General features: G+C 41.2%; 1 protein-coding gene across 5 annotated transcripts in view; it reads left to right on the plus strand.

The window, feature by feature from the left end:
• SUSD4 (sushi domain containing 4) overlaps positions 1-27,331 on the plus strand; it is a 183,914-nt gene that overhangs the window by 122,913 nt on the left and 33,670 nt on the right. For all 5 annotated transcript variants that reach the window (XM_084623371.1, XM_084623374.1, XM_084623373.1 and 2 more), the window contains 2 exons: positions 12,626-12,838; positions 25,998-26,171. In XM_084623371.1, the coding sequence (XP_084479497.1) occupies positions 12,626-12,838; positions 25,998-26,171 (387 nt within the window). The remainder of the gene's footprint in view (positions 1-12,625; positions 12,839-25,997; positions 26,172-27,331) is intronic.

A 27,331-nucleotide genomic window follows, 5' to 3' on the forward strand; every position in this document is an offset into this window, starting at 1 on the left:
TTCTCTGTACCTTTTCCAGTTCTAATATCCTTTTCTGAAATGGAGCAACCAGAGCTGCATGCAGTATTCAAAGTGTAGGCATACCGTGGATATATATAGTGGCATTATGATATTTTCTCTTATTATCTATCCCTTTCCTAATAGGAGTCTCTGGGATGGCCATTGGGATAGTTGATTCCCTTTTAATGGGCCATAAACACATGTCTGGCTGGTCCTGATGTAAATCTGTCTTACTGGGTGCTCCTTTGCTGCCACTGAAAGACTGGCTATGGACATCTTCCACTCTCCCAACATATTTCAGTCACACACACGGAGTAATACTTCATAACTTCAGATGCAATGGTAACACACACAATTCAACAGGATAGTAATGTTCAGCAATCATGACTTCTCAAATGATACTTCACAAGGCATACCTTGTACAAAACATACCATATCTCAGTGGTGAATATGGGGGTTTTAGGATGCTATTTTGAGGTAGTGTCTCAGTGGTAACAGCTAACTTAGACCCCATCGTTGTATAGTTAGAATTATTTTTTCCAATATGCGTTACTTTGCACTTATTAACATTGAATTTAATCTGCCATTTTGTTTCCTAGTTACCCAGTTTGGTGAGATCCCTTTGTATCTCTTTACAGTCAGATTTGGACTTAACTAGCTTGAGTAAATTTGTATCATCTGCAAAGTTTGCCACCTCACGGTTCACTCCCTTTTCTGAATCATTTATGAGTATGTTGAACAGCACAGGCCCAGTAAGGGTCCTTGGAGGACCCCACTATTTACCTCTTTCCAGTGTGAAAACTGACCATTTATTCCTATCTTTTGTTTCTTATCTTTTTGCCAGTTACTGAACTATAAGAGGACCTTCCCTCTTATCCCGTGACAGCTTACTTTGCTTAAGAGCCTTTCTCAAAGGCTTTCTGAAAGTTCAGTACCATATATTAACTGGATGACCCTGATCCAATGCTTGTTGACACCCTAAAATAATTCTAATAGATTAGCGACACATGATTTCCCTTTACAAAAGCTGTGTTGACTGTTCCCTGACATATTGTGTTCATCTGTGTGTCTGATAATTCTATTCTTTATTGTACTTTCAGCTAATTTGCCTGGTACTGAAGTTAGGCGTACCAGCCTGTAATTGCCAGGATCACGTCTGGAATCTTTTTTAAAAATCAGCATTACATTAGCTATTTTCCAGTCACTTGGTACAGAGCCTGATTTAAGCTGTAGGTTACATACCGCAGTTAATTGTTCTGCGATTTCATAGTTGAGTTTCTTCAGAACTGTTGGGTGAGTACCATCTGGTCCTGGTGACTTATTACTGTTTAATTTTTCAGTTTGTTCACAAACCTCCTCTACTGACACCTCAGTCTGGATCAGTTCCTCAGATTTGCCCCCTAAAAAGAATGCCTCAGGTGTGGGAATTGCTCTCAGATCCTCTGCAGTGAAGACTAATGCAAAGAATTCATTTAGTTTCTCTGCAATTACCTTGTCTTCCTTGAGTGTTTCTTTAGCACCTCAATTGTCCAGTGACCCCACTGATTGTTTGGCAGGCTTCCTTCTTCTGGCGTACTTACAAAAATTGATTTTTTTTAATCTTTTGTTTGTTGCTCTGCATAATTATATTTTTACACTGGACTTGCCAGAGTTTATGCTCCTTTCTATTCTCCTCAGTAAGTTTAGACTTCCAATTTTTAAAGGATGCCTTTTTGCCTCTAACTGCTTCTTTTGACTCTGCTCTTTAGCCATGTTGCCATTTTTGATCTTTTTTCCTGTTTTTTTTTCTTTTTATTTGGGGTATAAATTTAGTTTGTTTCTATTATGGTGGGTTTTAAAAAGTTTCTATGCAGTTTGCACTTTTTTTCACTCTTGTAACTCTTCCTTTTAATTTCCATTTAACTAGCTTCCTCATTTTTGTGTAGTTCTGATTTTTGAAGTTAAATGCCATTTAAATGCCAGGTTTCTTTGGTATTTTCCCCCTACAAGGATGTTAAATGTAATTACATTATGAGCGCTGTTACTGAGCGGTTCAGTTATATTCATCGATGTGACCAGATCCTGTTCTTCACTTGGGATTAAATCACAAATGGCCTTTCCCCTTATGGGTTCCAGGACAAGCTGCTCCAAGAAGCAGTCATTAACAGTGCAGTAGAAATTTTATCTCTGTGTCCCATCCTGAGGTGACCTGTATCCTACCAATATGGGTATAATTGAAATCCCTATTATTACTGGGTTTTCTGATTTTATTTGTAGCCTCTCTAATCTCCCTGAGTATTTCACAGTCACTGTCATGATTTATATCACAAGTCAGGAAAACTCAATTTAATCATGGATTTCTATATAAAAGTGCATTCTTGTTGGTTGTTATAACCTTAATACATATTCTTCACAACTCAGAGATAGATGAGACCCAAACTAGGTCTCTTTTACGGCCTGCTGCCATTATAGGTTTTCCCTTCTGGTGAGAGAATGGTATGGTAGATCTCAAATCAGTGAAGGCTACACTCAGAAAGACTTCAAGACTTCTGGAATATGCTGCTCAAACAGCTTCACTTTTTTGTTTCTACTGCCCGTCCCTCCCTTCTCACATTTATCTCCAGACTTCTCCTTTTCCAGATCTGTTCCGCCCCCAACAATCTTCTATTCATTGAACTTCTTGAAACTTTTTTTAGAGAGCGGTAAGGGATTGACTCTGTGTACACAAATTTGCAGAGGGACAATAGAGTTGAGAGCTGTTATTTCTCACCTCTATATATTATTTATTTAAAAACATTTTTGCTGTTAACAAGCATGTTACCTCTGGAGACACAAATCCACAATTTGAGAACTGCAAAACTAAGCGCATCTGATGGTATCTTCTAGACTGAGCACCCATTGGATAGATAGAAAGATTAACTGAAATAATCTATACAGAAGCCTCTGGAACCCCATAAGATTGGGTCCCTAATCCATGAACTATTGGAACTCATTTACAAAACTTTTCTTAAACATTACATGAATATATTGTTTCCTACTATAGAATTAGAATTTATAATTCCTATTCTATGATGAGATATCTTTAAGCTATAATGTATCTTAATTAAGGCTATCTTTAGAAAGGCTTTTTTCCTCAAAAAGCATTTTATAAAAAAATCTGATTTAAATAAAAACATTTTTTTAAATAATTGATTTTTACCCACCTGGGAAGGAGGGTCCCAACTATGGGATCATTTCCCTCTGTTCCAGCTTGATGATCTTCTTCCCCGAGACTTCATCCTTCTGAACAGCACAGAGGCTGTCAGATTGTGGGTAAGACTGCTCTGTGTCCGAGAAAGCTCTCTCAGAGAACATCCTGCCAGCTGCCCCATCTCTTTTGTAATGAGGGGAGAATCCAGTTTGGGTGTCCCTGTTGATTGCAGCTGTGGCAGTGTGGCCTGGGAAGAGAGGCAATCTCTCAGGTAAACTGATCACAGACCATTTAAGGTGTTGTGGGAACATGTAAATATCTTGCAAGGCCAGCTACAACAGTGCCATGCGAATGCCTGTTTTCACTTTCAGGTGACGTAATTAAGAAGTGGGCAGCAGTATCTCCCATAAATGTAAACAAACTTGTTTCTCTTAGCGATTGGCTGAACAAGAAGTAGGACTGAGTGGACTTGTAGGTGCTCAAGTTTTACATGGTTTTGTTTTTGAGTATAGTAATGTAACAAAAACCCCTACATTTGTAAGTTTCACTTTCATGACAAAGAAATCACACTACAGTACTTCAATGAGGTGAATTGAAAAATACTATTTCTTTTATCATTTTTACAGTGCAAATATATGTAATAAAAAAATACTAAAGTGAGCACTGTACACTTTGAATTCTGTGTTGTAATTGAAATCGATATATTTGAAAATGTAGAAAAACATCCAAAATATTTAATAAATTTCAGTTGGTATTCTATTGTTTAACAGTGTGATTAATTTTTTTAATCACTATTTTTTTAAGTTCATCATGTGAGTTAACTGCAATTAATTGACGGCCCTAATAATGATTAATATATCCCCAGTCCATTTAAGGATCAGACATTCTCTTGTGGCTTATTGCCTCACATCTGCAGTTCTTGTGTCTTCATTTTGTGTTGTGCTTGGGAGGTTTTGGTGCCTGTGGATTGCAGTGCACAGTGGTTCCTTATTTTTCTGCCACCCCACTGTAGGGTTAGGTGAAGGAAATTGTTGCTTAATAACCTTGGTTTCACGGATCAGTTTGTGGTTTAAGCCAACTCTTTTCACACACACACACCCCGCTGAGTGTGTTTGCTATTCTGCTTCTTCTGCATAGTAATTGGAACACCTGCCTTTTTTTCAGTGGCTTGTTACGCTGTTCTCGATAAGGTTGTACAGTGTGAGAAGCAGGAGCCCTTAACAACGTCGTGAGCTGGGATGCACTCTGGAAAAATAGCAGATGAGATTGGGAATCATGTCTCAAGCAGGGCTGGGTTTCACAGAGCTGCTGATGCCTTGAGGAAGCCCAAATAATAGTGATTTAAAGGGATTAGAGAGAGGCTACAATTTTAGCAGGGATTTCACTTATGAAATTACAGGTCTATAATTCATTTCACTTCTTCCAAGGGAAGATGCTATAAGCAGATCCTTCTTTTTCTGTAGTGTTAAGCAGATGATTCAATTAACGTCACTGATTATGAAGAAGCATAAATAGCCTGAGGCACAGAACTCTGTGTGGTAAAACAGAGGCATTTAGGGTACTGATTGTTAAAGGGACAGAAATGACTTTTTTTTCTTTGCAAGAGACAAACGAGCCCTCAGCATGTTTGCACTTGTGGCCTCTTGTCGTTTGACTTAAGGTAATGCTGCAGCACACACAGATTGCTTTTCAGAAGTGTGAGCTGGGGATCCAGTCCCACTGTAAGCCACAAAGTCTCTACTTCCTGACACTGTAGAAAGACAGAAAAGACCAGCCAATTTGGTAAGCCCAAAGATTAACATACTGGGTTGAGGGAAACCCACATTTCAACCTAATGTTACAGCCAAAGAGAAACACTGCAAATACATTATAATGTTAACAATACCGTACATTTACATAGCACCCCTCCATCCTTCTAAAATCATAACAAATTTGAAATACAAGCTTTGACAAGGGATTGCTTCATCCAGCACTGAAATGCAGCCACCTTTGGGATGACATGCATCAGATGTTTAACGATGTAATATTACACAGCAGTTTGGAAGGGAAGGAATCTGCCATCTGCAGATTAGAAATCGGATCACCAGTAGCATGATCTAGAAAACTTGAGTTCCTGGGATCGGGGATGGATGGACTCTAATTTAGAGCTGTGGAATATGGGAGGGGAGAAGATGGAAGAAACCAGATGAGGAAGGGTGACTGCAGAAAGGAACATTCAGAAAAGAAGGATGAAATGAAGTGTGAGGAAACATTCTTTAGACATCTGACATTTTAGGTCTTATCTAAAATTCAGCCATGTTGAAAATAATTTTCTTTGATCATTGATTTATTCTTCATTTTGCTCCCTAACTTACGCGAGTACTTGGGTGCTACCTGGAATGTTCCCAGCAGTTGAGATAAGATTAGGGTTGCCAACATTATATTTCAAAAATAAGGGACTATTTTCTTAGCATCCCCACCTCAGCCCGCCTCCCCATATTGTCACAAATGTTATTAATGCATTCTTTTTTTAATGAGCGTCATCAGTATGTATAGAAGCATGTCCTCTGGAATTGTAGCCAAAGCATCCAAGGGCATACAAATGTTTAGCATATCTGGCATGTAAATACCTTGCAGTGCCGGCTACACAAGTGCCGTGCCAATGCCTGTTCTCACTTTCTGGTGGCATTGTAAATAAGAAGAGGGCAGCATTATCTCCTGTAAATGTAAACAACCTTGTTTGTCTTAGCAATCGGCTGAACAAGAAATAGGACTGAGAGGACTTGTAGGCTCTGAAGTTTCACATTGTTTTGTTTTTGAGCTCAGTTATGTAACAAAAAAAATTTGACATTTGTAAATTGCATTTTCACAACCAAGAGATTGCACTACAGTACTTGTATGAGGTGAATTGAAAAAATACTATTTCTTTTGTTTATCATTTTACAGTGCAAATATATGTAATCTAAAATAATATACACTTTGATTTCAATTACAACACCAAACACAATATATATGAAAATACAGAAAATATTTAATAAATTTCAATTGGTATTCTATTGTTTAACAGTGCGATTAAAACTGCGATTAATCATGATTACTTTTTTTGAGTTAATCACATGAGTTAACCATGATTAATCGACAGCCCTAACAATATTATTGTGATAAGGGACGTCCCTTGTGATAAGGGGCTGTTGACAATCCTAGATTAAATGTCCCAGGATATACTAATAGTTTACTCCAGTGGGGACGTGTGCTACATTTATTTTTATCAAGGAGTAATCTGCCATTTTTACAGGCCTCATAAAGTCTGCATTAGGAAGCAATTGCCTGTGAATGGAGATGTCTATGTTAAGGAGTGTTTTATTAGGGTTGTCCCTATAAAAAGCTTTAAAACATGGAGCAAATCCTATCCTGAGGTGTCCTGACAATATCTGGCAGAGAGATTTCCAGAAGGTGAGTAATTTTGAGGGTAGCTAAAATTCTGGTTCAAAATTGACCTTAGTTTGGAAACCTCCAGACCTCTGTGAGATAATTGACTTCTGCTTTTTCAGGCTTTTCATCATGAACAAGATGAATCATTGTATAACAGACAATTTAAAATGTAGAATTTCAGTAGCACAGTCATTTCAAATGGATTATAATGGCTCATTATCTACCCAAAACAGAGCTGCCTTTTTTAGTCTTCTGATTTATTTTTTTCATCATATTTTTACCCTGACAATACAAAAGTAATTTAGATAGAATGAACCTGAATAAAATGCTCTCTCAATCATGCTGTCTTATCCATGTTGGGAGAACTGCTATATCTCTATGATCACAGTTTGGTCCAGTAGTAAAATGCAGCCTATAGCAAAAACCCCTTCTGCATCAGGGACACATCTTATTGCTGCCAAGTAACTTCCTTACCCCTGAGCTACAGCAGAATGTGTTGTTACAGGGCTGTCAATTAATTGCAGTTAACTCACCTGATTAACTCAAAAAATTAATCACAATTAAAAAATTAATCATGATTAATTTCAATTATAATCAAATATTTTTGTTTTCTACATTTTCAAACATATTGATTTCTATTACAACACAGAATATGAAGTGTACAGTGCTCACTTTATATTTTTTATTAAATATTTGCACTGTAAAAATGATAAACAAAAGAAATAGTACTTTTCAATTCACCTCATACAAGTACTGTAGTGCAATCTATTTTTCATGAAAGAGTAAGTTACAAATGTAGATTTTTTGTTTGTTACATAACTGCACTCGAAAACAAAACGAGGTAAAACTTTAGAGCCTACAAGTCCACACAGTCCTACTTCATTTTCAGCAATCGCTAAGACAAGCAAGTTTGTTTACATTTATGGAAGATAATGCTGCCTGTTTCTTATTTACAGTGTCACTTGAAAGTGAGAACAGGCATTTGCATGGCACTTTTGTAGCTGGCATTGCAAGGTGTTTACGTGCCAAATATGCTAGACATTCATATGTCCCTTCGTGCTTCGGCCACCATTGCAGAGGACATGCTTTCATGCTGATGATGCTCGTTAAAAAAAAACATGTGTTAATTAAATTTGTGACTGAACTCCTTGGGGGAGAATTGTATGTCTCCTGCTCTGTTTTACCCGCATTCTGCCATATATTTCATATTTTAGCCATCTCGGATGATGACCCAGCACATGTTCGTTTTAACAACACTTTCACAGCAGATTTGACAAAACACAAAGAAGGTACCAATGTGAGATTTCTGAAAATAGCTACAGCACTGGTTCCAAGGTTTAAGAATCTGAAGTGCTGTCCAAAACCTGAGAGGGACGAGGCCTGGAGCATGCTTTCAGAAGTCTTTAAAAGAGCAACACGCAGATGCGGAAACTACAGAACCTGAACCACCAAAAAAGAAAATCAACCTTCTACTGGTGGTATCTGACTCAGATGATGAAAACAAACATGCATCGATCGGCTCTGCTTTTGATCATTATCAAGCAGAACCCGTCAGCAGCATGGACACGTGTCCCATGGAATGGTGGTTGAAGCATCAAGGGACATATATGAATCTTTAGCACATCTGGCACATAAATATCTTGCAATGTCTGTTGTAATAGTGCCATACAAATGCCTGTTCTCACTTTCAGATGATGTAAACAAGAAGCGGGGAGCATTATATCCTGCAAATTGTAACCAAACTTGTTTGTCTGAGTGATTGGCTGAAGTTGGACTGAGTGGACTTGTAGGCTCTGAAGTTTTACATTGATTTATTTTTTAATGTAGTTATTTTTTGGTTCACAGATCTACATTTGTAAATTCAACTTTTATGATAGAGATTACACTACAGTACTTGTATTAGGTGAATTGAAAAATACTATTTCTTGTTTTTTACAGTGCAGATATTTGTAATAAAAATAAGTATAAAGTGAGCACTGTACAGTTTGTGTTCTGTGTTGTAATTGAAATCAATATATTTGAAAATGTAGAAAACATCCAAAAATTTAAATAAATGGCATTCTGTTATTGTTTAACAGCATGATTAATCGTGATTAATTTTTTTAATTGCTTGACAGTCCTATTATTACAGATAACTCTACAAAATAGGTCCTAGAGGTGCAACAATACATAGACCTAACAAGATGGATTAAGGATGGAGTTTTGATCCTGAGGGTGAAGGGTGGCTAGCATTTCATCCTTAATTCTGCAGTCTTTACTTCTGTGGGTTTAAATCAGAATAGTAACAACATTTAACATCGTTACAGATGGTGCAACTTTACTGTTTACACTTTGGATTTCCCAAAAAACTGGTGGAGATACCCTGGTGTAATTGAGATCAGAATCTGGCTCTGCATCTTACAATCATAACATAAGAATTGGACATCGCAATTTTTTCCCCTATAATGGTGGTATGATGTTGCTCCCCATAATGCTTTATAGAAATATGCTTATGAGTGTAAATATGACATAACTAGAATATGTTTTATGCTAGATATGCCGTGTAACATATCTTTGCAAAAGTTATGATCTACTGAATATATTCATCCTGTTTGTATGCAGGTATCATTTTTATATCTGAGGTTATGAGCGTTGGCTCTACGCTTGTATTTCAAGTGTTTGCTGTAGGAAGCATATAAGACAGATTTGGTCAACATAGTGTGAAGAGGTTATTCAAGTAATTGGGAGTACTTAACTGACAATGGACTTTGGGAGATGCAATTTCACATCTGAGCTTTCCTGGGAACGTTCAAACTAACATAAAGAATGGTGTTGGCCTGCAAAAAGGTGAATCGTTCATAGACATGTGACTTGCCCAGGTGGCTAGAGACCCCATTTTGTGGCTGGGATGTTGCACAAGAGAGAGAATATAAAAGGCCCTGGTAAACCCCTCCATTTTGTCTTCAGCTGGCTCAAAAGATGGCCTCTCCACCCCAAAGAGATGCCTGAAAGAAACTGGAACAAAGGACAGTAACTACGGGGGGTGGGGGTGGGGCGGGGAAGTGAGCGATTGCTGGACCCAGAATAGGAAGGAGTCTAGTGTGTCAAAGAAGCTTATTGGAACATCTCTGAGGGTGAGATTTACCTGCATTTAGTTTCCTACTGTATTAGGCTTAGACTTGTGTGTTTTATTTTATTTTGCATGGTAACTTACTTCGTTCTGTCTGTTATTACTTGGAACCACTTAAATCAGAGGTGGCAAACTACGGCGCAGGCCACATCCGGCCCACGGGACCGTTCTGCCCGGCTCCTGAGCTCCTGGCCCGGGGGTCTGTACCCTGGCCCATCCACCACAGCCGGAACTCACTGCGCTGCCAGCACAATGCTCTGGGTGGGGAGGCTGCCTATATTACTGTGTAGCTTGTGGGAAACACTTCGAAGCAGGGGTTTGGGAAAGTTTCAGGGAATATAATTCCACTTTCTCCTTGCTCTTCCAGTTCCTTCCTGGAAATTGCAGTGTGCGCACATTGTCTCCACACACAAATTGTGTCTGAGGTGTGGACATAGATTAAGAGATCAACATTTTGCCAAAAGTTCCTTGAGAGGAGTGAGAACCTTGAGTTGCAAGAGGTCATTGGAAAGGCGGCAGCAGACAGAGTACATAATTAGACTGCAGAAGAAGAAAACATTCCTGCCCCATGTACTCCAGAGTTTCATGATAAGAGGCCAGGGCAGCTGTAACTTTGTATACTTGGCTTTAACCAGTTCAGGAATATGCTTAAATTGCTTTTTCCTCTATAAGTTGCATATGATCTGGGCACCATTGTATCCTTGGTCGCATGATTTCTGAACCAGGCAGTGTGCACCTCTCTCCCTTGTGCAGTTAGGAAGCTCCTTCAGGAGATGGCAGACCTTCTGCAACACTACCATTCACATTTAAATGATGCTAAAATTCAAGATATCCTTGGGTTTGGATGGAGTGTAAGGGCAGATTCTTTGAGTATCCAATTGTATTTGGCCAGTTCTGCCTTCACAGAGGCAATGTGTCACCAACCAGTCTAGGGTTAAATGAGCTCCTTCTCCCTGAGCAGATCTGCTGTTCCTGCGTGCGGACTGGGATATTTGTTTAGAGGTTGTTTTTACCCTCCCCTGCCCTTCAGTAGGTTGGTTCTATGCGCAGGAGGCTGACACGCCTGTGAAAATGGCATGACTTTTCTGGTCAGGGTCCAAAGAGAGACAAGACCACCTTCTTCCCCTCTGTATTGTCCAAGATAGCTTCCAAGCCCCTCATCCTTTGCTGAGAGAGACCACGACTGGGCTCAGTTGGAGGGTTTTGCTTCTGTGGCTGGCAACATAAGGAGCTCTCTTTTTGAATCTCACGTAATGAGTTTAACCCCCTCTCCATAACTAAGACTTGTATGAGGTATATAACCCCGCCAGTGTAATGAATCCATGACTGCACAATGGTCGCATTTGTTAAAGTGGTGGAGGCATGTGTACTGTATTTTGTGCACTAGGTTCTGAGTTATATGATGTTTGTACTGTGTGTAGTTGGGGGAAGGGAGCCAGCCATGGATTTGTTTCACAGTATCATCACAGATGAGACTTAAGCTCCTGTGACTCTTTGATGCTCAGGATGAGCTTCATGTAATGGGGGGTTGGAATATGTAGGGTGAGAGTCTGTGGCCTGTTCTGCTCCCCTTGTGCTTCTCCAGCAATGCAAAAGAAGTGGGGACTGGCTGCATCCCTCCAGCTGGGGTTCTTTATGGCATAGGAGAACCCCGCAGGGTGTAGATCTAGTAGAGCCAGTTCCTACATAATTCCTGTTGCAGCCCCTGGCAGATGGGGTCTGTTGGGAGTAGGGAAGTGGCTCCTGGGGGTGTTATCAGCTGGTGGAGTCCAGAGCAGCCATGGAGCCTGGACTGACTGTACAGTGGAGGCACTTGAGGCTTACCGTGCAGGAAATTACTGAGGCCCTATGATACTTTTCTTTTAAAATCAAAACATTAAATGTATAGTTTGATGGTTTTCAAATTTTTCCAGGCATCCCTCCCATTGGCTGATTGCTCCCCTGCTGATCTTGTTGCAGAGCTGTTTGCTTTTTCATATGCATATTCATATTCGGTACAACATTAAACCTTAGTTGTTTTTCAGCACAAAAAAAAGCAACATTTTGTGTAAGACACTGTATACATTGTAGTGAGCTTGAAAAAGTGCTGGACACTCATTTTGTGATTCCTGGCTGTCTGTTTGTTGATTAGTTAGTTCTCTAAAAGCAAGTGTCTTAACATAGTTCCTCCTGGTGGTAACTCCTGCTAGTGGTCCTCCACCAGGGTTTTACCAATATGTGAATTGACCCACAAGTCAGCTTCATTGTGACATCTCATTTACCCAACATAGAAAGTCACTTTTCCCTATGTACTGACACTCCCCAAAATGCCCATCCTGCCCCCAGCCAGCTCAGCTCCTAGATTGGCACCTGATTCCTTGGATCGCAGCTAGACTTCATGCCCTCTACACTTTCCTTTTCACTCTCCCTTCCCATTCTCCCCCCTTTCTCTTTTTCTGTTTCTTCCTCCCTGCTTTCTTTTGGCTCTTCCAAATCACTCTGGTCCCCCAGCTCCTGTAATGAGTTACAGATATGTTACCCTGCTTTGTTCCCTGCAGACATGTGAGTCAGGTCTTTATTGACTTTGATTAGATATTGAGTGGCTAGGCTAACATCGTTTCTACTTTTAGTTCAATAAGTGTGTGGCTGGAGGTATGAGAAGGGGCAGAGTACCTCAGCACCTGGAATTTCCTCCTGGAGATTGGGGGTGGGTCATTTCCAGTGGAGATGGGTGCCCTAGAATGCCCCTAGTGATGAGCTTACTGACCGGCATTAATAGGAGGCTTATGGGTTCCCATACGCTACAGGGATTGCAGTGGGTGATTGTTGTGTCACTATCCTCCACTGGCTGTCGCTGTTTTCCAGAGCCTGTCAACATGGTGAATCTTAGAAAAAGGAAGACTGCAATTATTTGAGTAATAAATGAACATAATTGACTTACATGTTTGTTGACATAGGATTTGATGACCTCCATGCTTGTGCTGATCCTGGAGTCCCTGAACACGGATACAAGACACCCAGTGTAGGTGTTTTCTTTGAAAGCGCTGTAGTCCGGCTTCACTGTCAAGAAGGATACAGGCTTAAGGGTCCTTCAAAAAAGATTTGTGTGAGACATTTTAATGGCTCCTTGAGCTGGAAACCAAGCGATAAACCTGTGTGCCTACAAGAAGGTAAGTTAATTTTGTTTAAACATTTCACGAACCTAAATTGTGATCACTTACTTACATACATACCATTATGTCTCCCTGCAGAGTGCAAAAGTCTGGAACCCGTTTCATAGGATTACACTCAATATGTGTTTTAATTTCTGAAAAGTTTTTATCCAGATAAATTAGCTAGAACATGCCTGTGTGTGTTGTCAGGGCAGGAACAGGGGAAGTAAATGAATCCTAGCCATGAAAGGAATAATATCCCATTACAAATAGATTTATCACTGCTTTTGTCAAAACAGAGAGAGAATACTGCCACTGATAATAGTAACATTATTTATTACCATTACTGTTCACTTTGTGATCCTTTCTGTCATATCTTACTAGAAAAATATAATTCATTTCAAATGATACTAAAGATGTATTTTAATCAGAGGCTTAAATCGATTATTATTTATTACATGTACATAGTACATAATTAGAGAATGAAATAGGCAGAGCAATCAGTAGTTTATTGGTACTGTATATGTTTACTTATACGTAATTCAGACATTCATGGGGTAAAACCAACATGATTTTTGTTGTATGTAAATATGGTCTGTTTAAATATGTATTTGGTTTTAAGTATTTGAGAAACTGCTACTTTTTCTTCTAAGGTGTTTGATGGAAGCAGGATTAGACTATCAAACCGCAAACATTAATTCTGGCCAAAAATGTGTCCAAGTAGTGCATACTATTCATTTCACCAAGTATATTAAAACTATCACTTCTTTCTACAATTGATTTATTTTTCTTCAGCAGAGATACTATAATCAAGAGACATAAAAAGTATCAGCCAGACTTAGTGTGAATGCTTTTCCTCTATGAAGCTTTATAAATAATATTTAGCTGGGAGTGTTATCTCTCTATTATATTAAAAACCGTGCGGCAGATCCTCAGCTGGTAGAGTCATGCTGATTGACTCCCACTGAACAACTAGTCCTGTGTATCTGAGAAGAATTTTTCTTGTGCTGTTTGTTATTTTTAATCTAACTGTATACCTCTTGTGTTTTAGGGCCTGCTTTTGCCCCCCCTTAAAGTCAGTAGCAAATTAGCCATTGGCTTCAGTGAGATCAGGGTCAAATTTTATTTGTTAAGGCTCCCTTCATGTAAAAGAAGATAAAATACCATTAGCTAGATCTACACAAGGGTGTAGAGTTGACTCAAAAGAAACAACTGAAGGCTATGTGACTAAGACTTAGTCCAATGTGTATAATAACTGCAAATATATTGTGAGGGAAAACCCCTTTTATATTTTGTCAGTTGTTATGAATCACATCTTCTAAGCATGAAATGTACAGAGGCCTTTGGTTTTGGATGGTAAAATTGTATCCTGGTGGCATGTTCTTTCTGAATCATGATAACTGAACCTTTTGCAGTCATAGTCTGTTTCTGGTACTTTTTCTTTCAGTAAATCTCATTAATAGTATTGCTTGTTTGTTTTGTTTTAATTTTTAACAGGGTGACATGAGAGTTTTGCTTTGTTTCATTCCATTGGCAAAGCAGGAAATTACCACCTTCCCAGGACAATTCAATCCCATTTTGCTGTTTCTGACAGCGATGCTTCTATTATACAATGCTTTGCACATTTCATGCTGTGGCACTAATAATCTGTAGATCGGGGCGGGCAAATTTTTGGCCTGAGGGCCGCATCGGGTTTCAGAAATTTTATGGAGGGCCGGTTAGGGGAGGCTGTGCCTCCCCAAACAGCCAGGCGTGCTCCGGCCCCCGCCCTCTATCTGACCCCCCCCCCTGCTTCTCACCCTCGACGGCTCCCCCGGGATCCCTTCCCCACCCACCACCACCCCGCTCTGTCCCCTGACTGCTCCCGGAACCCCCACCCCTGACTGCCCCCTGCTGCCCCATCTAACCCCTCCTCTCGTTCCTGACTGCCCCCTGCCGCCCCATTTAACCCCTCCTCTCATTCCTGACTGCCCCCTGCTGCCCCATCTAACCCCTCCTCTCGTTCCTGACTGCCCCCTGCCACCCCATCTAACCCCTCCTCTCATTCCTGACTGCCCCCTGCCACCCCATCCAACCCTCCTCTCCCCGCCCTTCCTGACTGCCCCCAGGGACCCTTGCCTCCATTCAACCCTCCTGTTCCCTGCCTTCTGACCACCCCAATTCCTGTCTACACCCCTAGCCGCTGACCATGCCCCCAACTCCCCTGCCCTCTTACTGCGCTGCCTGGAGCACTGGTGGCTGGCAGCACTACAGCCAGGCTGCCCAGCTGGAGCCAGCCACACACTGCACAGCACAGAGCGCCGGGTCAGGCCAGGCTCTGCAACTGCGCTGCCCCAGGAGCTCGCAGCCCCGCCGCCCAGAGCATTGCGCCCACAGTGCAGTGAGCTGAGGCTGCAGGGGAGGGAGGATAGCGGGGGAGGGGCCGGAGCTAGCCTCCGGGGCCAGGAGCTCAGGGGCCGAGCAGAATGGTCCCGCGGGCCATAGTTTACCCACCTCTGCTGTAGATATAGCACAGTAAAATAGCAGTAACTTTTTTGTTTTAACTTTACTGTCTTATCACCAGCAAAATAGTTACAAAGAAAAAAATCTGTCACATTTTAACAGCACGTGTGTGTAATGTTCACATGCTTACGTATTCCATTCACCTGGCATTGACATCCATACTCTCTAACCAAATGAGTGTTGGTGAAAAAATGAAAATGGAACGACAATGGAAACTATTATGTTTAAAATAAGTAGTAAAACTAGGGGAAAAAGACAAGTTCTTGTAAAAACTTATTTTCTTTTAGACATTGCTAAGTGTTTGCTTGGGGGCTTTTGCATATCTCTGAGCCAATATATGTGTCACTTGTTGCAACTGTTACACTGAGCATTAATGCGTTTTTATTGTGTTCACACAAAAACAGTTTATTAGAATCCATGGATGAAATTCTGCCCCCAGTGAAGTCAATGGCAAAACTCCCATTAAGTTTATTGGAGGCTCAAGATTTCACCCCATGTGTAAGGGATGGTAATGTGATGGGCTGAGTGCCCAACAATCTCACCAGAGGCAATCATTAACTTGCAGCATTGGGCATTGCATAGCATTGCCTGTCAAGGCCTTAATCTAGCAAAACACTTAAGCATAAGATTCACTGTGAACACGAGACTACTCATGTGTTTAAAGCATGTGCTTAAGTGCTTTTTTGGATTGGGACCCAAGAGAGTAAAGCCCTGATTCAGGAAAGCAGCTAAACGTATGCTTAATTACTTCACTGGTTAGGGATGCTTTCCTGAATTGGGGTCTAAATACCGTACTACCAAAAAAAATAAAAAATAAAAAAATTTAGCAATAGAAAAGTGATTTAGATCATATAGTTCATCCCCCTGCTAATGCATAATATAGCCCCTGGTTCAGAAAAGCACTTAAGCGCATGCCTAACTTTAATCGGTGGGATTTAAGCAGTTGTATACATGCTTTCCTGAATAGGAGCCTTTGTCATGAAGCAGGAGAATTATAGATTGATAGGCGATATAGTAGCATGGCACATTTGAAGTGTAGTTGGGAAGGAGTTGGAACACCTTTTTGGGTTCTCCTGGCACCTGTCAGAGGTTTAGTGACTTACATAAGTCTGCATCTCAGACAATTTCTTCTTTAATGATATGTGTAGAAATTTGGAGCAATTAGTGGCGAAGCAGGCTTTTAATATTTTAACATACATCATAACCCATCAGAAGGTGAAATAATCTTTGTGTTACAAGCACTACTTGACTGTTAAAGACAGATGTTTGTTATATTTGCCACTATGCCTTATGTAAATTTCAGGTATGGCCATCTGGATCATTAAAGTAGCTGTTTTTAATATGACCAACATTAGAAAACTTGAGCATTAAAAACCATTAACATACCACAGTTATTTGCTAGAACAATCTAAAATTTATATTTGCTCTATAATTTCAGGTATTAATGCTATTTAAAAGACTATGAAATGTCCATCTATATAAAAAGTTCTTAATTTAAAAATGAATAAGATTATCAGGAGATTTTCAGTCAGTTGATTTGATTTGATTCCATTTCTTGTTAAGGTGCAGATGACTTAAGTGTCAATGCAAGGACAAAGTCGCACAGCACAATTATATACATGATAAATGTACTTGTCAAAAATCTGTTTACTTACAGTTATAGTCTCATATTGCTCTACAGTGTGTGATGCATGTAACTTCTGATGGGGTTATGCACGTAAATCCTGAGGCATCAAGGTGAGAATTCCGTATTTACTGTTTAAGAATAAGTGCCATGTTTTCTACACCATAATCTTCTCCCACTGCAATACGTGGCTGCTGAAACTACCAGACTACTTGGAACAAGAGCTACCTCCTTTCAGGCTGAGTCTACAGTTACACAGTCCACTTCAGGATGCTCTATTGTCCTATGGGCTGAACTCTCTCACTCCCACTCTCCAAGGCTGTTTGTTACTGTTGAGTTCTTTCACTGCCCAGCTGTCCCAAGAGGAGAAAGGATGGCCTTGTGGTTAACTCAGGAAATCTAGGTTCAGTTTCCACCTTTGCCACAGACTTCCTGTGTGACCTTGGACAAATGATTTAGTCTCTCTGTGCCTCTGTTCCCCATCTGTGAAATAAAGATAATATGTTCTTCCTCCCATCTTTTTTCTGTCTTGTCTATTTAAATTGCAGGCTCTTCAGATCTGGGACTGTCTCACTGTTAGTCATATTAAAAACAGCTATTTTAATGATCAGATGGCAGTATCTGAAATTTACATAAGGCAGAGTGGCAAATAGAACAATCAACATCTGTCTTAAACAGTCAAGTAGTACTTGTAACACAAAGATTATTTCATCTTTTGATGGGTTATAATGATGTATGTCAAAATATTAAAAGCCTGCTTCACCACTAATTGCTCCAAATGTCTATACATATTATTAAAGAAGAAAATGTCTGTCTGTACAGTGCTTACCTCTATGGGGCACCAGTCTCAGTTAGTGGCTCTAGGCACTGTTGTTGTATAACTAGTAACAATAATTAACAAAGAGCAGGAATCCTGTGATGTCTCCAGAAATATAATCTTTTTGCCGTCCGCAGAATTATCATACCAGCCTAATTCTGCCAACTTTATTTTATAGCACTCACAGACCAAGTTTTTCCATAGATTACAAAAGTACAACTTAACAAATGGGAAAATATAGATCCTTATATTTGTTTTTAAGAGGACACTGTCAAGATCAATTAACCCAAAACTAAGCACCATTTTAATAATGCCATTCCTGTTATATTTCCCTCCTAATCCTGGAAGACCTATATGTGCCCCTTAACAAGCACTGCAGCATAGATAAAATCCAAGCCACTCTGGTGGGCAACTCTACAGTAACACACCTGGAGCACTGTATTTCTTCACTGTTGTGTGCATGTCCTGTCAACCCTCTGAGCTGCCTTTGTGCACTGTTCTTGTAAACAGGAAGCAGTTAAGAAATAATCCCTGAAATCTTAATTCAGAAGAGGTCGTGTATGTTTCAGTGTCACAACAGAATGGAACAGACAAACATGGGCCTCAGTATGAAAGATGAGCTCCATTTACTGCCATTGGGCCTCTGTAAGTTCACAAAGGTGTTTCAGAGGGAATGGTTTGGGCTCCCCTTCTTTCACATTGACATATTCAATCTAAGTGGAGCAGGCAAGTAGAATCCTTTGCTCTGTAATGCTGGTAAAAGATCACTTATTACATGCTATATGATTTACATGTTCCAGAAGATTTGCTGAAGAGTGCCTAGAAAATCATTGACAGGAACACATTTTATTTTGTCTAATGAAGAAGTCTTTCAATTCGGTCACTTACTCTCAGCTATTCCAGGTGGAATCTGTGCCAGCTCATCCAGTTTATGGAGGGGAAGACTACCGCAGTTTATTCTTTTATTTAAGCCAGCCAGGGTGTAGTCGGCTAATAATGGTACAGTGAGCAACGGCCACTGTATTCTGATAACATCCATCTGAGTAAAATGATTCAGTCTGCAGCCATCATTTGGGATAATAGGAACAAAGTCACTGTAATAGATCATAGTTACAGGATCAATTTTCTCTACTTTGAAAATTTCATATTTCATCTCAGTGTATAGTTTGCGCCTTTGTTTATGTAGCAGCAGGACACCATTATCCCAAGAGTAAGCTTTTCATCAACATGATCTCTTGCCATGTGTCCTGAGCTTCCATCTGCATCAGGCTAGGACTCAAGATCCCTGTCAGTCATTCCATCCCTGAAGACTTCCACTGAAGCCCCTTCATGGCAATATTCAAGACTTGGTGTAAGGCTTTTCTGTTGGGTCAGGACACCATTTTTCCACTCCCAGATTCAGTAGCTCTCCCTTTTATTTTTTTGCAGGGGGTGTGGGGGAAGGTTTGGCCAGTTTTTTAAGGGAATGTCTAGGTTTTGAATATGGCGTGGGTTTAACTTTTTGTTAGTGTACACATCATCCGAGATCTGGGTGCTCTGTACATTAATAATCCCTCTTGCTGCTGTTCCCCTGCAACACCTGCCATCATCCATTAACACTCCAGTGGACAGCTGGTGCGTTCTGCCAAATTCAGCAGTAATGAAATAGTTAAAGGTATTGGGAAATTGTCAAATCTTTGACTACTAATTGTTTCCAGATGACATAATAAAGTCTACTAAGTAAAATGTAATCCAGAAAGGACAGGTATAAATTGAAAACACAGAGGGATGCGTTTTTAAATTGGGGCAAGGCACAAAACTCCAATTTAAAGTCAGTGAGATCTGGTGGCTGAAAGGATCATCGAACACAAGATCGTCTGGTTCATCTGCGTGCCACTGCTAGAGCTTTATCTAGTTTAGTTCTAAATGTTTAGGCCTTGCTTAGAAATTGTGCCCCTAGTAAACAAACAGCTTGAAAGCAAGATGTTGCCATTTTTCTTCTTTGTGGATGATAGATTGATTCCTAAATTGTAAATTTTAAAATATACGATCAGTGAAAGTGGCAGAAGATTTCTCTTGGTTCCCTAAAATTTGCAGCTTCCAAGTGTTTTTCAAAACATGGTAGTCAGCCCCTTTGTGTAATAGGGTTGGTGATTGTCACTTGGGAGAGAGATGTTTCTAAAGCAGCACAAAGATTTTTTTTTTGAGCCCTTTATTCTCCTTATGTTTTCTGGTGTCTAGAGATTAACTGGTGTCTCTGACACGAACTGTTTACTGGCATTCAGACAGATGATTACATGGACATATTTCTCCAAGATTTCCTTTATTCCTCTTTCTAATCTTATTTTATATTTATGAGGAGGATGAACTTTCTGAGTCATATATACAGTTCTCTCATTAATTTACCTGGCTGTTAACTGTTTAGTATTAGTAGAATTTTTCTGTATCTCTTTGTCCTCCCTCACTTTCCAGCCTATGTTTCATCTATTTGTGTATTTTTTCACTTTTGCTGCTTTGGCACCATTGTGTGTCTGTGCCTGCATATCAGTTCTCCACCATTCTTCCTCATATTTCATACAGTGAACACAGGATTTTCAAAAGTGGCTATTTGATTTTGGGTCAGCTCAGTTTTTGGGTACCTATATGGAGGGCCTGATTTTTCAGAGGGAAGTTTCAGACAGTACTGAGCAAATCCCTTTTAAGGCATATCAGTTGGGGCACCAAAAAACTGAAGCATCCAAAATCGCTAGTAACTTTTGAAAATCTTGGCCAGTGATCACACACTGGGCCTGAGTCTCTACTCCTGTCAGGGTTCCCTCCCCACTCTGAACTTTGGGGTACAGATGTAGGGACCCGCATGAAAGACCCCCTAAGTTTATTTCTACCAGCTTAAGTTAAAAACTTCCCCAAGGCACAAATTCTTTCTTGTCCTTGGATGGTATTGCTCCCACCACCAAGTGAGTTAGACAAAGATTTAGGAAAAAGACCACTTGGAGTTCCTGTTTCTCCAAAATATCCCCCCAAGCCTCTTCACCCCCTTTCCTGGGGAGGCTTAAAAATAATATACCAACCAAATAGGTAAAAAAGGTGAGCACAGACCAGACCCTGGGGTTTTTATGACACGAAAAACCAATTAGGTTCTTAAAAACAGAACTTTATTATAAAGAAAAAAGTAAACGAAGCACCTCTGTAAAATCAGGATGGAAGGTAATTTTACAGGGTAATAAGATTTAAAGACACAGAGGATTCCCCTCTAGGCAAAACTTCAAAGTTACAAAAACAGGAATAAACCTCCCTCTTAGCATAGGGAAAATACACAAGCTAAAACAAAAGATAAGCTAATGCATTTCGTGCTATTACTTACAATTTTTGTAATCTTGGATGCTTATTTCAGGTAAGGTTTTAGGAGATGGTTTTCTCCTGCCCTGGTCCCTCTCTGTCCCGGAGAGAACAGCAAAAGGCCACACAAATAAAACCTCCCTCCACAGATTTGAAAGGATCTTCTTCCCTTATTGGTCCTTTTGGTCAGGTGCCAACCAGGTTATTTGAGCTTCTTAACCCCTTACAGGTAAAGGAGGGATTTTATGCTACCCTTAGTTGTATGGTTATGACAGCTCCTTTACACCGTTTTACATTGCTGTGACTCCATTGACTTCAGCAGAGGCACACTGATGTAAAATGGGTGCATGCAGCAGAGAATTAGCTCCATCCTCTCTGGAAAGAGGGAATTTTTCTTATCCTTTGAACTAATGCCTCACATGCAGTTTACACGTTTTTACAAATACACATTATCAGGGCTTAAATTCTCATAGAGTATTTCTGGGAGGCCTCCCCGCCCTTGCTATAAAAACTCCAGAGGGTTGAAAATATTTATTGGAACTCTGATCCAGACAGCTCCGACCGAATTTAAGCCCCAGACATCATCCTCAGTTGACAGGTTTCAGAGTAACAGCCGTGTTAGTCTGTATTTGCAATTGATTTACCTTATTCAGCATCTCTGCATTATATACACAGTATGCAGCCTGGGAAGGTTAAGTATGCATGTGAATTACAACTTCGTGGCCTCTTTATGGCCAGCCTGTGGACAGATGTCTGCAAATGGATAACACGATATGATCTCTTCAGCTATGTGTTTTTTCTGTTTTACTGTCTGTGAGTGATCGTAATGTAAATCACTAAAATGAGCAAACTGAATGCTAGTAATGTGGGACTTGCTATTGGCTAAACACTGACCATGTGTAAGGACAAGTATATCCATATACAAACCCCATCCTACAGCTAGATTCATAGCAAGTAGACATGAAAGGCAAGCAGAGTGGGATGATAGTGTGGGGTTAAATTAAGTCTCCTGCCCTGCTGCTATACAGATTCATAGGCAATGGGCAGATGTGCCACTGACCACAGAAATGTAGTCATTAATACTGTAGCGGAGGACTTAGGGTATATCTACACTACGAAATTAGGTCGAATTTATAGAAGTCAGTTTTTTAGAAATTGTTTTTATATAGTCGATTGTGTGTGTCCCCACAGAAAATGCTCTAAGTGCATTAACTCGGCGGAGTGCTTCCACAGTACTGAGGCTAGCATCGACTTCCAGAGCGTTGCACTGTGGGTAGCTATCCCACAGTTCCTGCAGTCTCTGCCGCCCATTGGAATTCTGGGTTGAGATCCCAGTGCCTGGTGGGACAAAAAACATTGTCGTGGGTGGTTCTGGGTACATGTCGTCAGGCCCTCCCTCCCTCTGTGAAAGCAATGGCAGACAATTGTTTCGCGCCTTTTTGCCTGAGTTACCTGTGCAGATGCCATACCATGGCAAGCATGGAGCCCGCTCAGCTCACTGTCACCCTATGTGTCCTGGGTGCTGGCAGACGCGGTACTGCATTGCCTTGTGGCAGCAGATGGTGCAATAGGCCTGATGACCATCGTCATCGTGTCTGAAGTGCTCCTGGCCGCCTCGGTAAGGTCGGTCAGGAGCACCTGGGCAGACATGGGCGCAGGAACTAAATTAAGAGTGACTCGACCAGGTCATTCTCTTTAGTCCTGCCGGCAGTTCTATTGTACCATCTTCTGCAGGGCAGGCAGGAGATGAGGATGGCTAGTAGTCCTACTGCACCGTCTGCTGCCAGCCAAAGATGTAAAAGATAGATGGAGTGGATCAAAACAAGAAATATACCAGATTTGTTTTGTATTCATTTGCTCCCCCCTCCCTCCCTCCATGAAATCATCGGCCAATAATCGTTTCGGTGTGGTCTGTCGGGGCACCTTGAAAAGTTTAATGGAGATTCAGTCCTGCCTGAAATACCAGGGGAAGGGATAGCTCCAAGGGTTGAGCATTGGCCTGCTAAACCCAGGGTTTTGAGTTCAATCCTTGAGGAGGCTATTCTGTGTGATAGTTGTTTTTCTTTCTCCTTGATGTAAAGCCACCCCCTTTGTTGCTGCTTGGCAGCAGTTCTGCAGAAAAGGACCTAGGGGTTACAGTGGACGAGAAGAGTCAACAGTGTGCCCTTGTTGCCAAGAAGGCCAATGGCATTTTGGGATGTATAGGTAGGGGCATTGCCAGCAGATCGAGGGACATAATCGTTCCCCTCTATTTGACATTGGTGAAGCCTCATCTGGAGTACTGTGTCCAGTTTTGGGCCCCACACTCCCATTTTTCCACTTCCTTCTTGTAAAGAGTCCAGCGGAGGGCAACAAAAATGAGTAGGGGACTAGAACACATGACATATGAGGAGAGCTGAGGGAACTGGGATTGTTTAGTCTGCGGAAGAGAAGAATGAGGGGGGATTTGATAGCTGCTTTCAACTACCTGAAAGGGGTTTCCAAAGAGGATGGATTTAGACTGTTCTCAGTGGTAGCTGATGACAGAACAAGGAGTAATGGTCTCAAGTTGCAGTGGGGGAGGTTTAGGTTGGATATTAGGAAAAACTTTTTCCCTAGGAGGGTGATGAAACACTGGAATGCGTTACCTAGGGAGGTGGTGGAATCTCCTTCCTTAGAAGTTTTTAAGGCCAGGCTTGACAAAGCCCTGGCTGGGATGATTAGTTGGGCATTGGTCCTGCTTTGAGCAGGGGGTTGGACTAGATGACCTCCTGAGGTCCCTTCCAACCCTGATATTCTATGGTTCTATGATTAGTTTGATCCTCCAGCAGCCTCAGCATTGAATCCTGCTTCCTCTCATCACACTGCCACCATCTTTCAGCTTCAGCCCGCCACTTACTCTCTTTAGCCTGCCACCTCTCCTCCCAGTCATTTTGTGCTTTCCTGCACTCTGACATTGTCTGAGCATTCGTCTGTGCTCTGTCAGTGTGGGAGGACTGCATGAGCTCAGAGAACATTTCATCGCGAGTGTGTTTTTTTCGCCTTCTAATCTTCACTAGCCTCTGGGAAGGAGAAGATCCTTGAAACACATCCAGCTGGTGGAGGGGAAAAAAAGGGACAGTGGTATTTAAAAAGACTCATTTTATAGAACAATGGGTACACTCTTTCATGGTAAACCTTGCTGTTAACATTACATACATAGCAGATGTGCTTTCGTTACAAGGCCACATTTTACCTCCCCCCACCGCGTGGCTAACCCCTCCCCTTCCCCCCTCCCCGTGGCTAACAGCGGGGAACATTTCTGTTCAGCCACAGGCAAACAGCCCAGCAGGAATGGCCACCTCTGAATGTCCCCGTAAGAAAAGCACCCTATTTCAACCAGGTGACCATGAATGATATCACTCTCCTGAGGATAACTCGGAGATAAAGAACGGATGTTGTTTGAATGCCAGCAAACATGTTCTGCAATGATTCCCGAGTACGTGCTACTGGCCTGGAGTGGTAAAGTGTCCTACCATGGTGGACAGAATAAGGCTGCCCTCCCCAGAAACCTTGTGCAAAGGCTTTGGGAGTACATCCAGGAGAGCCGCAAATGCCAAGACAAATTAATCATTAAACACGCTTGCTTTTAAACCATGTATACTATTTTAAAAGGTACACTCACCAGAGGTCCCTTCTCCACCTGCCGGGTCCAGGAGGCAGCCTTGGGTGGGTTCGTGGGGGTACTGGCTCCAGGTCCAAGGTGAGAAACAGTTCCTGGCTGTCAGGAAAACTGGTTTCTCCGCTTGCTTGCTGTGAGCTATCTACAACCTCATCATCGTCATCATCTTCCTTGTCCCCAAAACCTGCTTCCAGGTTGCCTCCATCTCCATTGAAGGAGTCAAACAACACGGTTGGGGTAATGGTGGCTGAACCCCCTAAAATGGCATTCAGCTCATCATAGAAGCGGCATGTTTTACGCTCTGACCTGAAGCGGCCGTTTGCCTCTCTGGTTTTCTGGTTGGCTTGCCTCAGCTCCTTAAGTTTCACGCGGCACTGCTTCGGGTCCCTGTTATAGCCTCTGTTCTTTATGCCCTGGGAGATTTTGACAAATGTTTTGGCATTTCGAAAACTGGAACGGAGTTCTGATAGTACGGATTCCTCTCCCCATACAGCGATCAGATCCCATACCTCCCGTTCAGTCCATGCTGGAGCTCTTTTGCAATTCTGGGACTCCATCATGGTCACCTCTGCTGATGAGCTCTGCACTCACCTGCAGCTTGCCATGCTGGCCAAAGAGGAAATGAAATTCAAAAGTTCGCTGGCCTTTTCCTGTCTACCTGGCCAGTGCATCTGAGTTGAGAGTGCTGTCCAGAGTGGTCACAATGGAGCACTCTGGGATAGCTCCCGGAGGCCAATACCGTCTAATTGTCCCCACAGTACCCCAAATTCGACCTGGCAAGGCCGATTTCAGCGCTAATCCCCTTGTCGGGGGTGGAGTAAGGAAATCCGTTTTAAAAGCCCTTTAAGTCGAAAAAAAGGGCTTTGTCATGTGGACGGGTGCAGGGTTAAATCGATTTAACGCTGCTAAATTCGACCTCAACTCCTAGTATAGACCAGGGCTTACTGTACCTGCAGTTTAACTTGTGCTGAGATGTAAGGGGAATATTAAAAGCAATCTAGTTATGCTCTCCATCTGCTTGTATACAACAATTGGAAATACATACTCTCATTATAACACACCGGACTCTACTGTCATACAATGGATTATGGTACTGATGAGTGACTAGGAAAATGTATATTAACTGAATTGCATTTTGTGCTGTGCAGACTGCAAACTGTTTAACCAGAACAGATATATTATGGGTTAACTTTGCTTAAGAGCTTGACTACTGAGCAGCTGGCCACAGTTTTTTTGTAACTAAATTAATAATACACAATTTTTTATTATGTCACAGATTGCCTCGTTCCACATGTTGAAGATGCAGAGGTTCATAACAAGACATACAGGACTGGAGATAAGTTAATAATCAGTTGTCATGAAGGATTCCAGATCCGTTACCCTGACTTAGACAACATGGTTTCAATATGTCAAGATGATGGAATGTGGGATAATCTGCCCATTTGTCAAGGTATAGTGCACCAGAATATCTTACTGTATAGCTCTTACACCTTGTAATCATTTACCAACACTTTTTTCTGCAGCTAAAGAGAATAGCAATAAGATGATAGATCTAGTTGTACAGTATTTCTGCAAAGGCTTTTGGATTTGCTCGGCTCCATTATTCACTTTTGGAAGTAAAATTCCACATTTCAGCATAGCTTTATTTTAAAATATTATGTTTTAAATGTTAAATAAAATGTTTTTTTTTTTTTTGCTCGTTTAAAATCTGAGGTGAGCATGTCTTCTCTTTTAATGAAACAGGTTGAAATTCACCCGTTAGGTCAGCACAAGGCCCTTTGGACCACCTAAATCTGTGCACTACTTCATTTAGTGAAAGAATTAGGTTTTTTACTGCTTTTCACTTTGTTAGCCCTGCAGAGCTCATGCAACTAGGAGAGAGCAAGTTAGTCTATTCCATCTTGTTCATTATCAGCTGAATGGTGTATCAAGTTTTAAATCAGTTACACGCATGGATACTGACTGAACACTGTGCAGTTGCACGGGCCTAATTTGGCCAGCAGAGCCATTAGGGCTAGTGACAGCGTATGAGAAGGAAACAGCTTGAGTTTCTCTGGACTTGAGAAGAGTGATTGAGGCTAGGCTGCCATTAGTGGACATGTGTTAAATACCCTGATCTAACCACAACCCTTTTCTCTTGCATGGGCACAGATTAGCACCTTTAACCTCAATTTAGCTAGTTGAGATTGATCCTAGGCTCCCCTGGGGTTAGTCTTGACCATTTTAGTCAAGACAAAAGGTGTTAACCTGCATCGGCACAAAGGGAAAGATTAGGATTGGCAACCTTGACCTCTTTTCCTTATCTAGGCAGGTCTTCTGTGTATAGTACAATTTAGGAAGTATGCTGTCATTTGGGGCTTGGATGTGAGAGTGCTGAGCCCCCTTTGAGTTGAAATCCAGTGTGAATCACAGATGCCCAGCCCCTTTCAGGTTATTTGCATAAATTTGGAACACATCTGGGAATGCAGTGATAAACTATTGTATTTTTAATGGCGTTGGGGATTGCAGAAAGCATTGAACATTATGACTTGTCAGCATGGTGCAAATGTATTTTATGTCAGTTTGATAGTTCCTATTATTCTGTAAATCTTTTAAAATTCAGGGAGAGCA

This window comes from Lepidochelys olivacea, assembly GCF_965140295.1.
Source record: "Lepidochelys olivacea isolate rLepOli2 genome assembly, chromosome: 3".
In the NCBI taxonomy this organism is placed as follows: domain Eukaryota; kingdom Metazoa; phylum Chordata; order Testudines; family Cheloniidae; genus Lepidochelys; species Lepidochelys olivacea.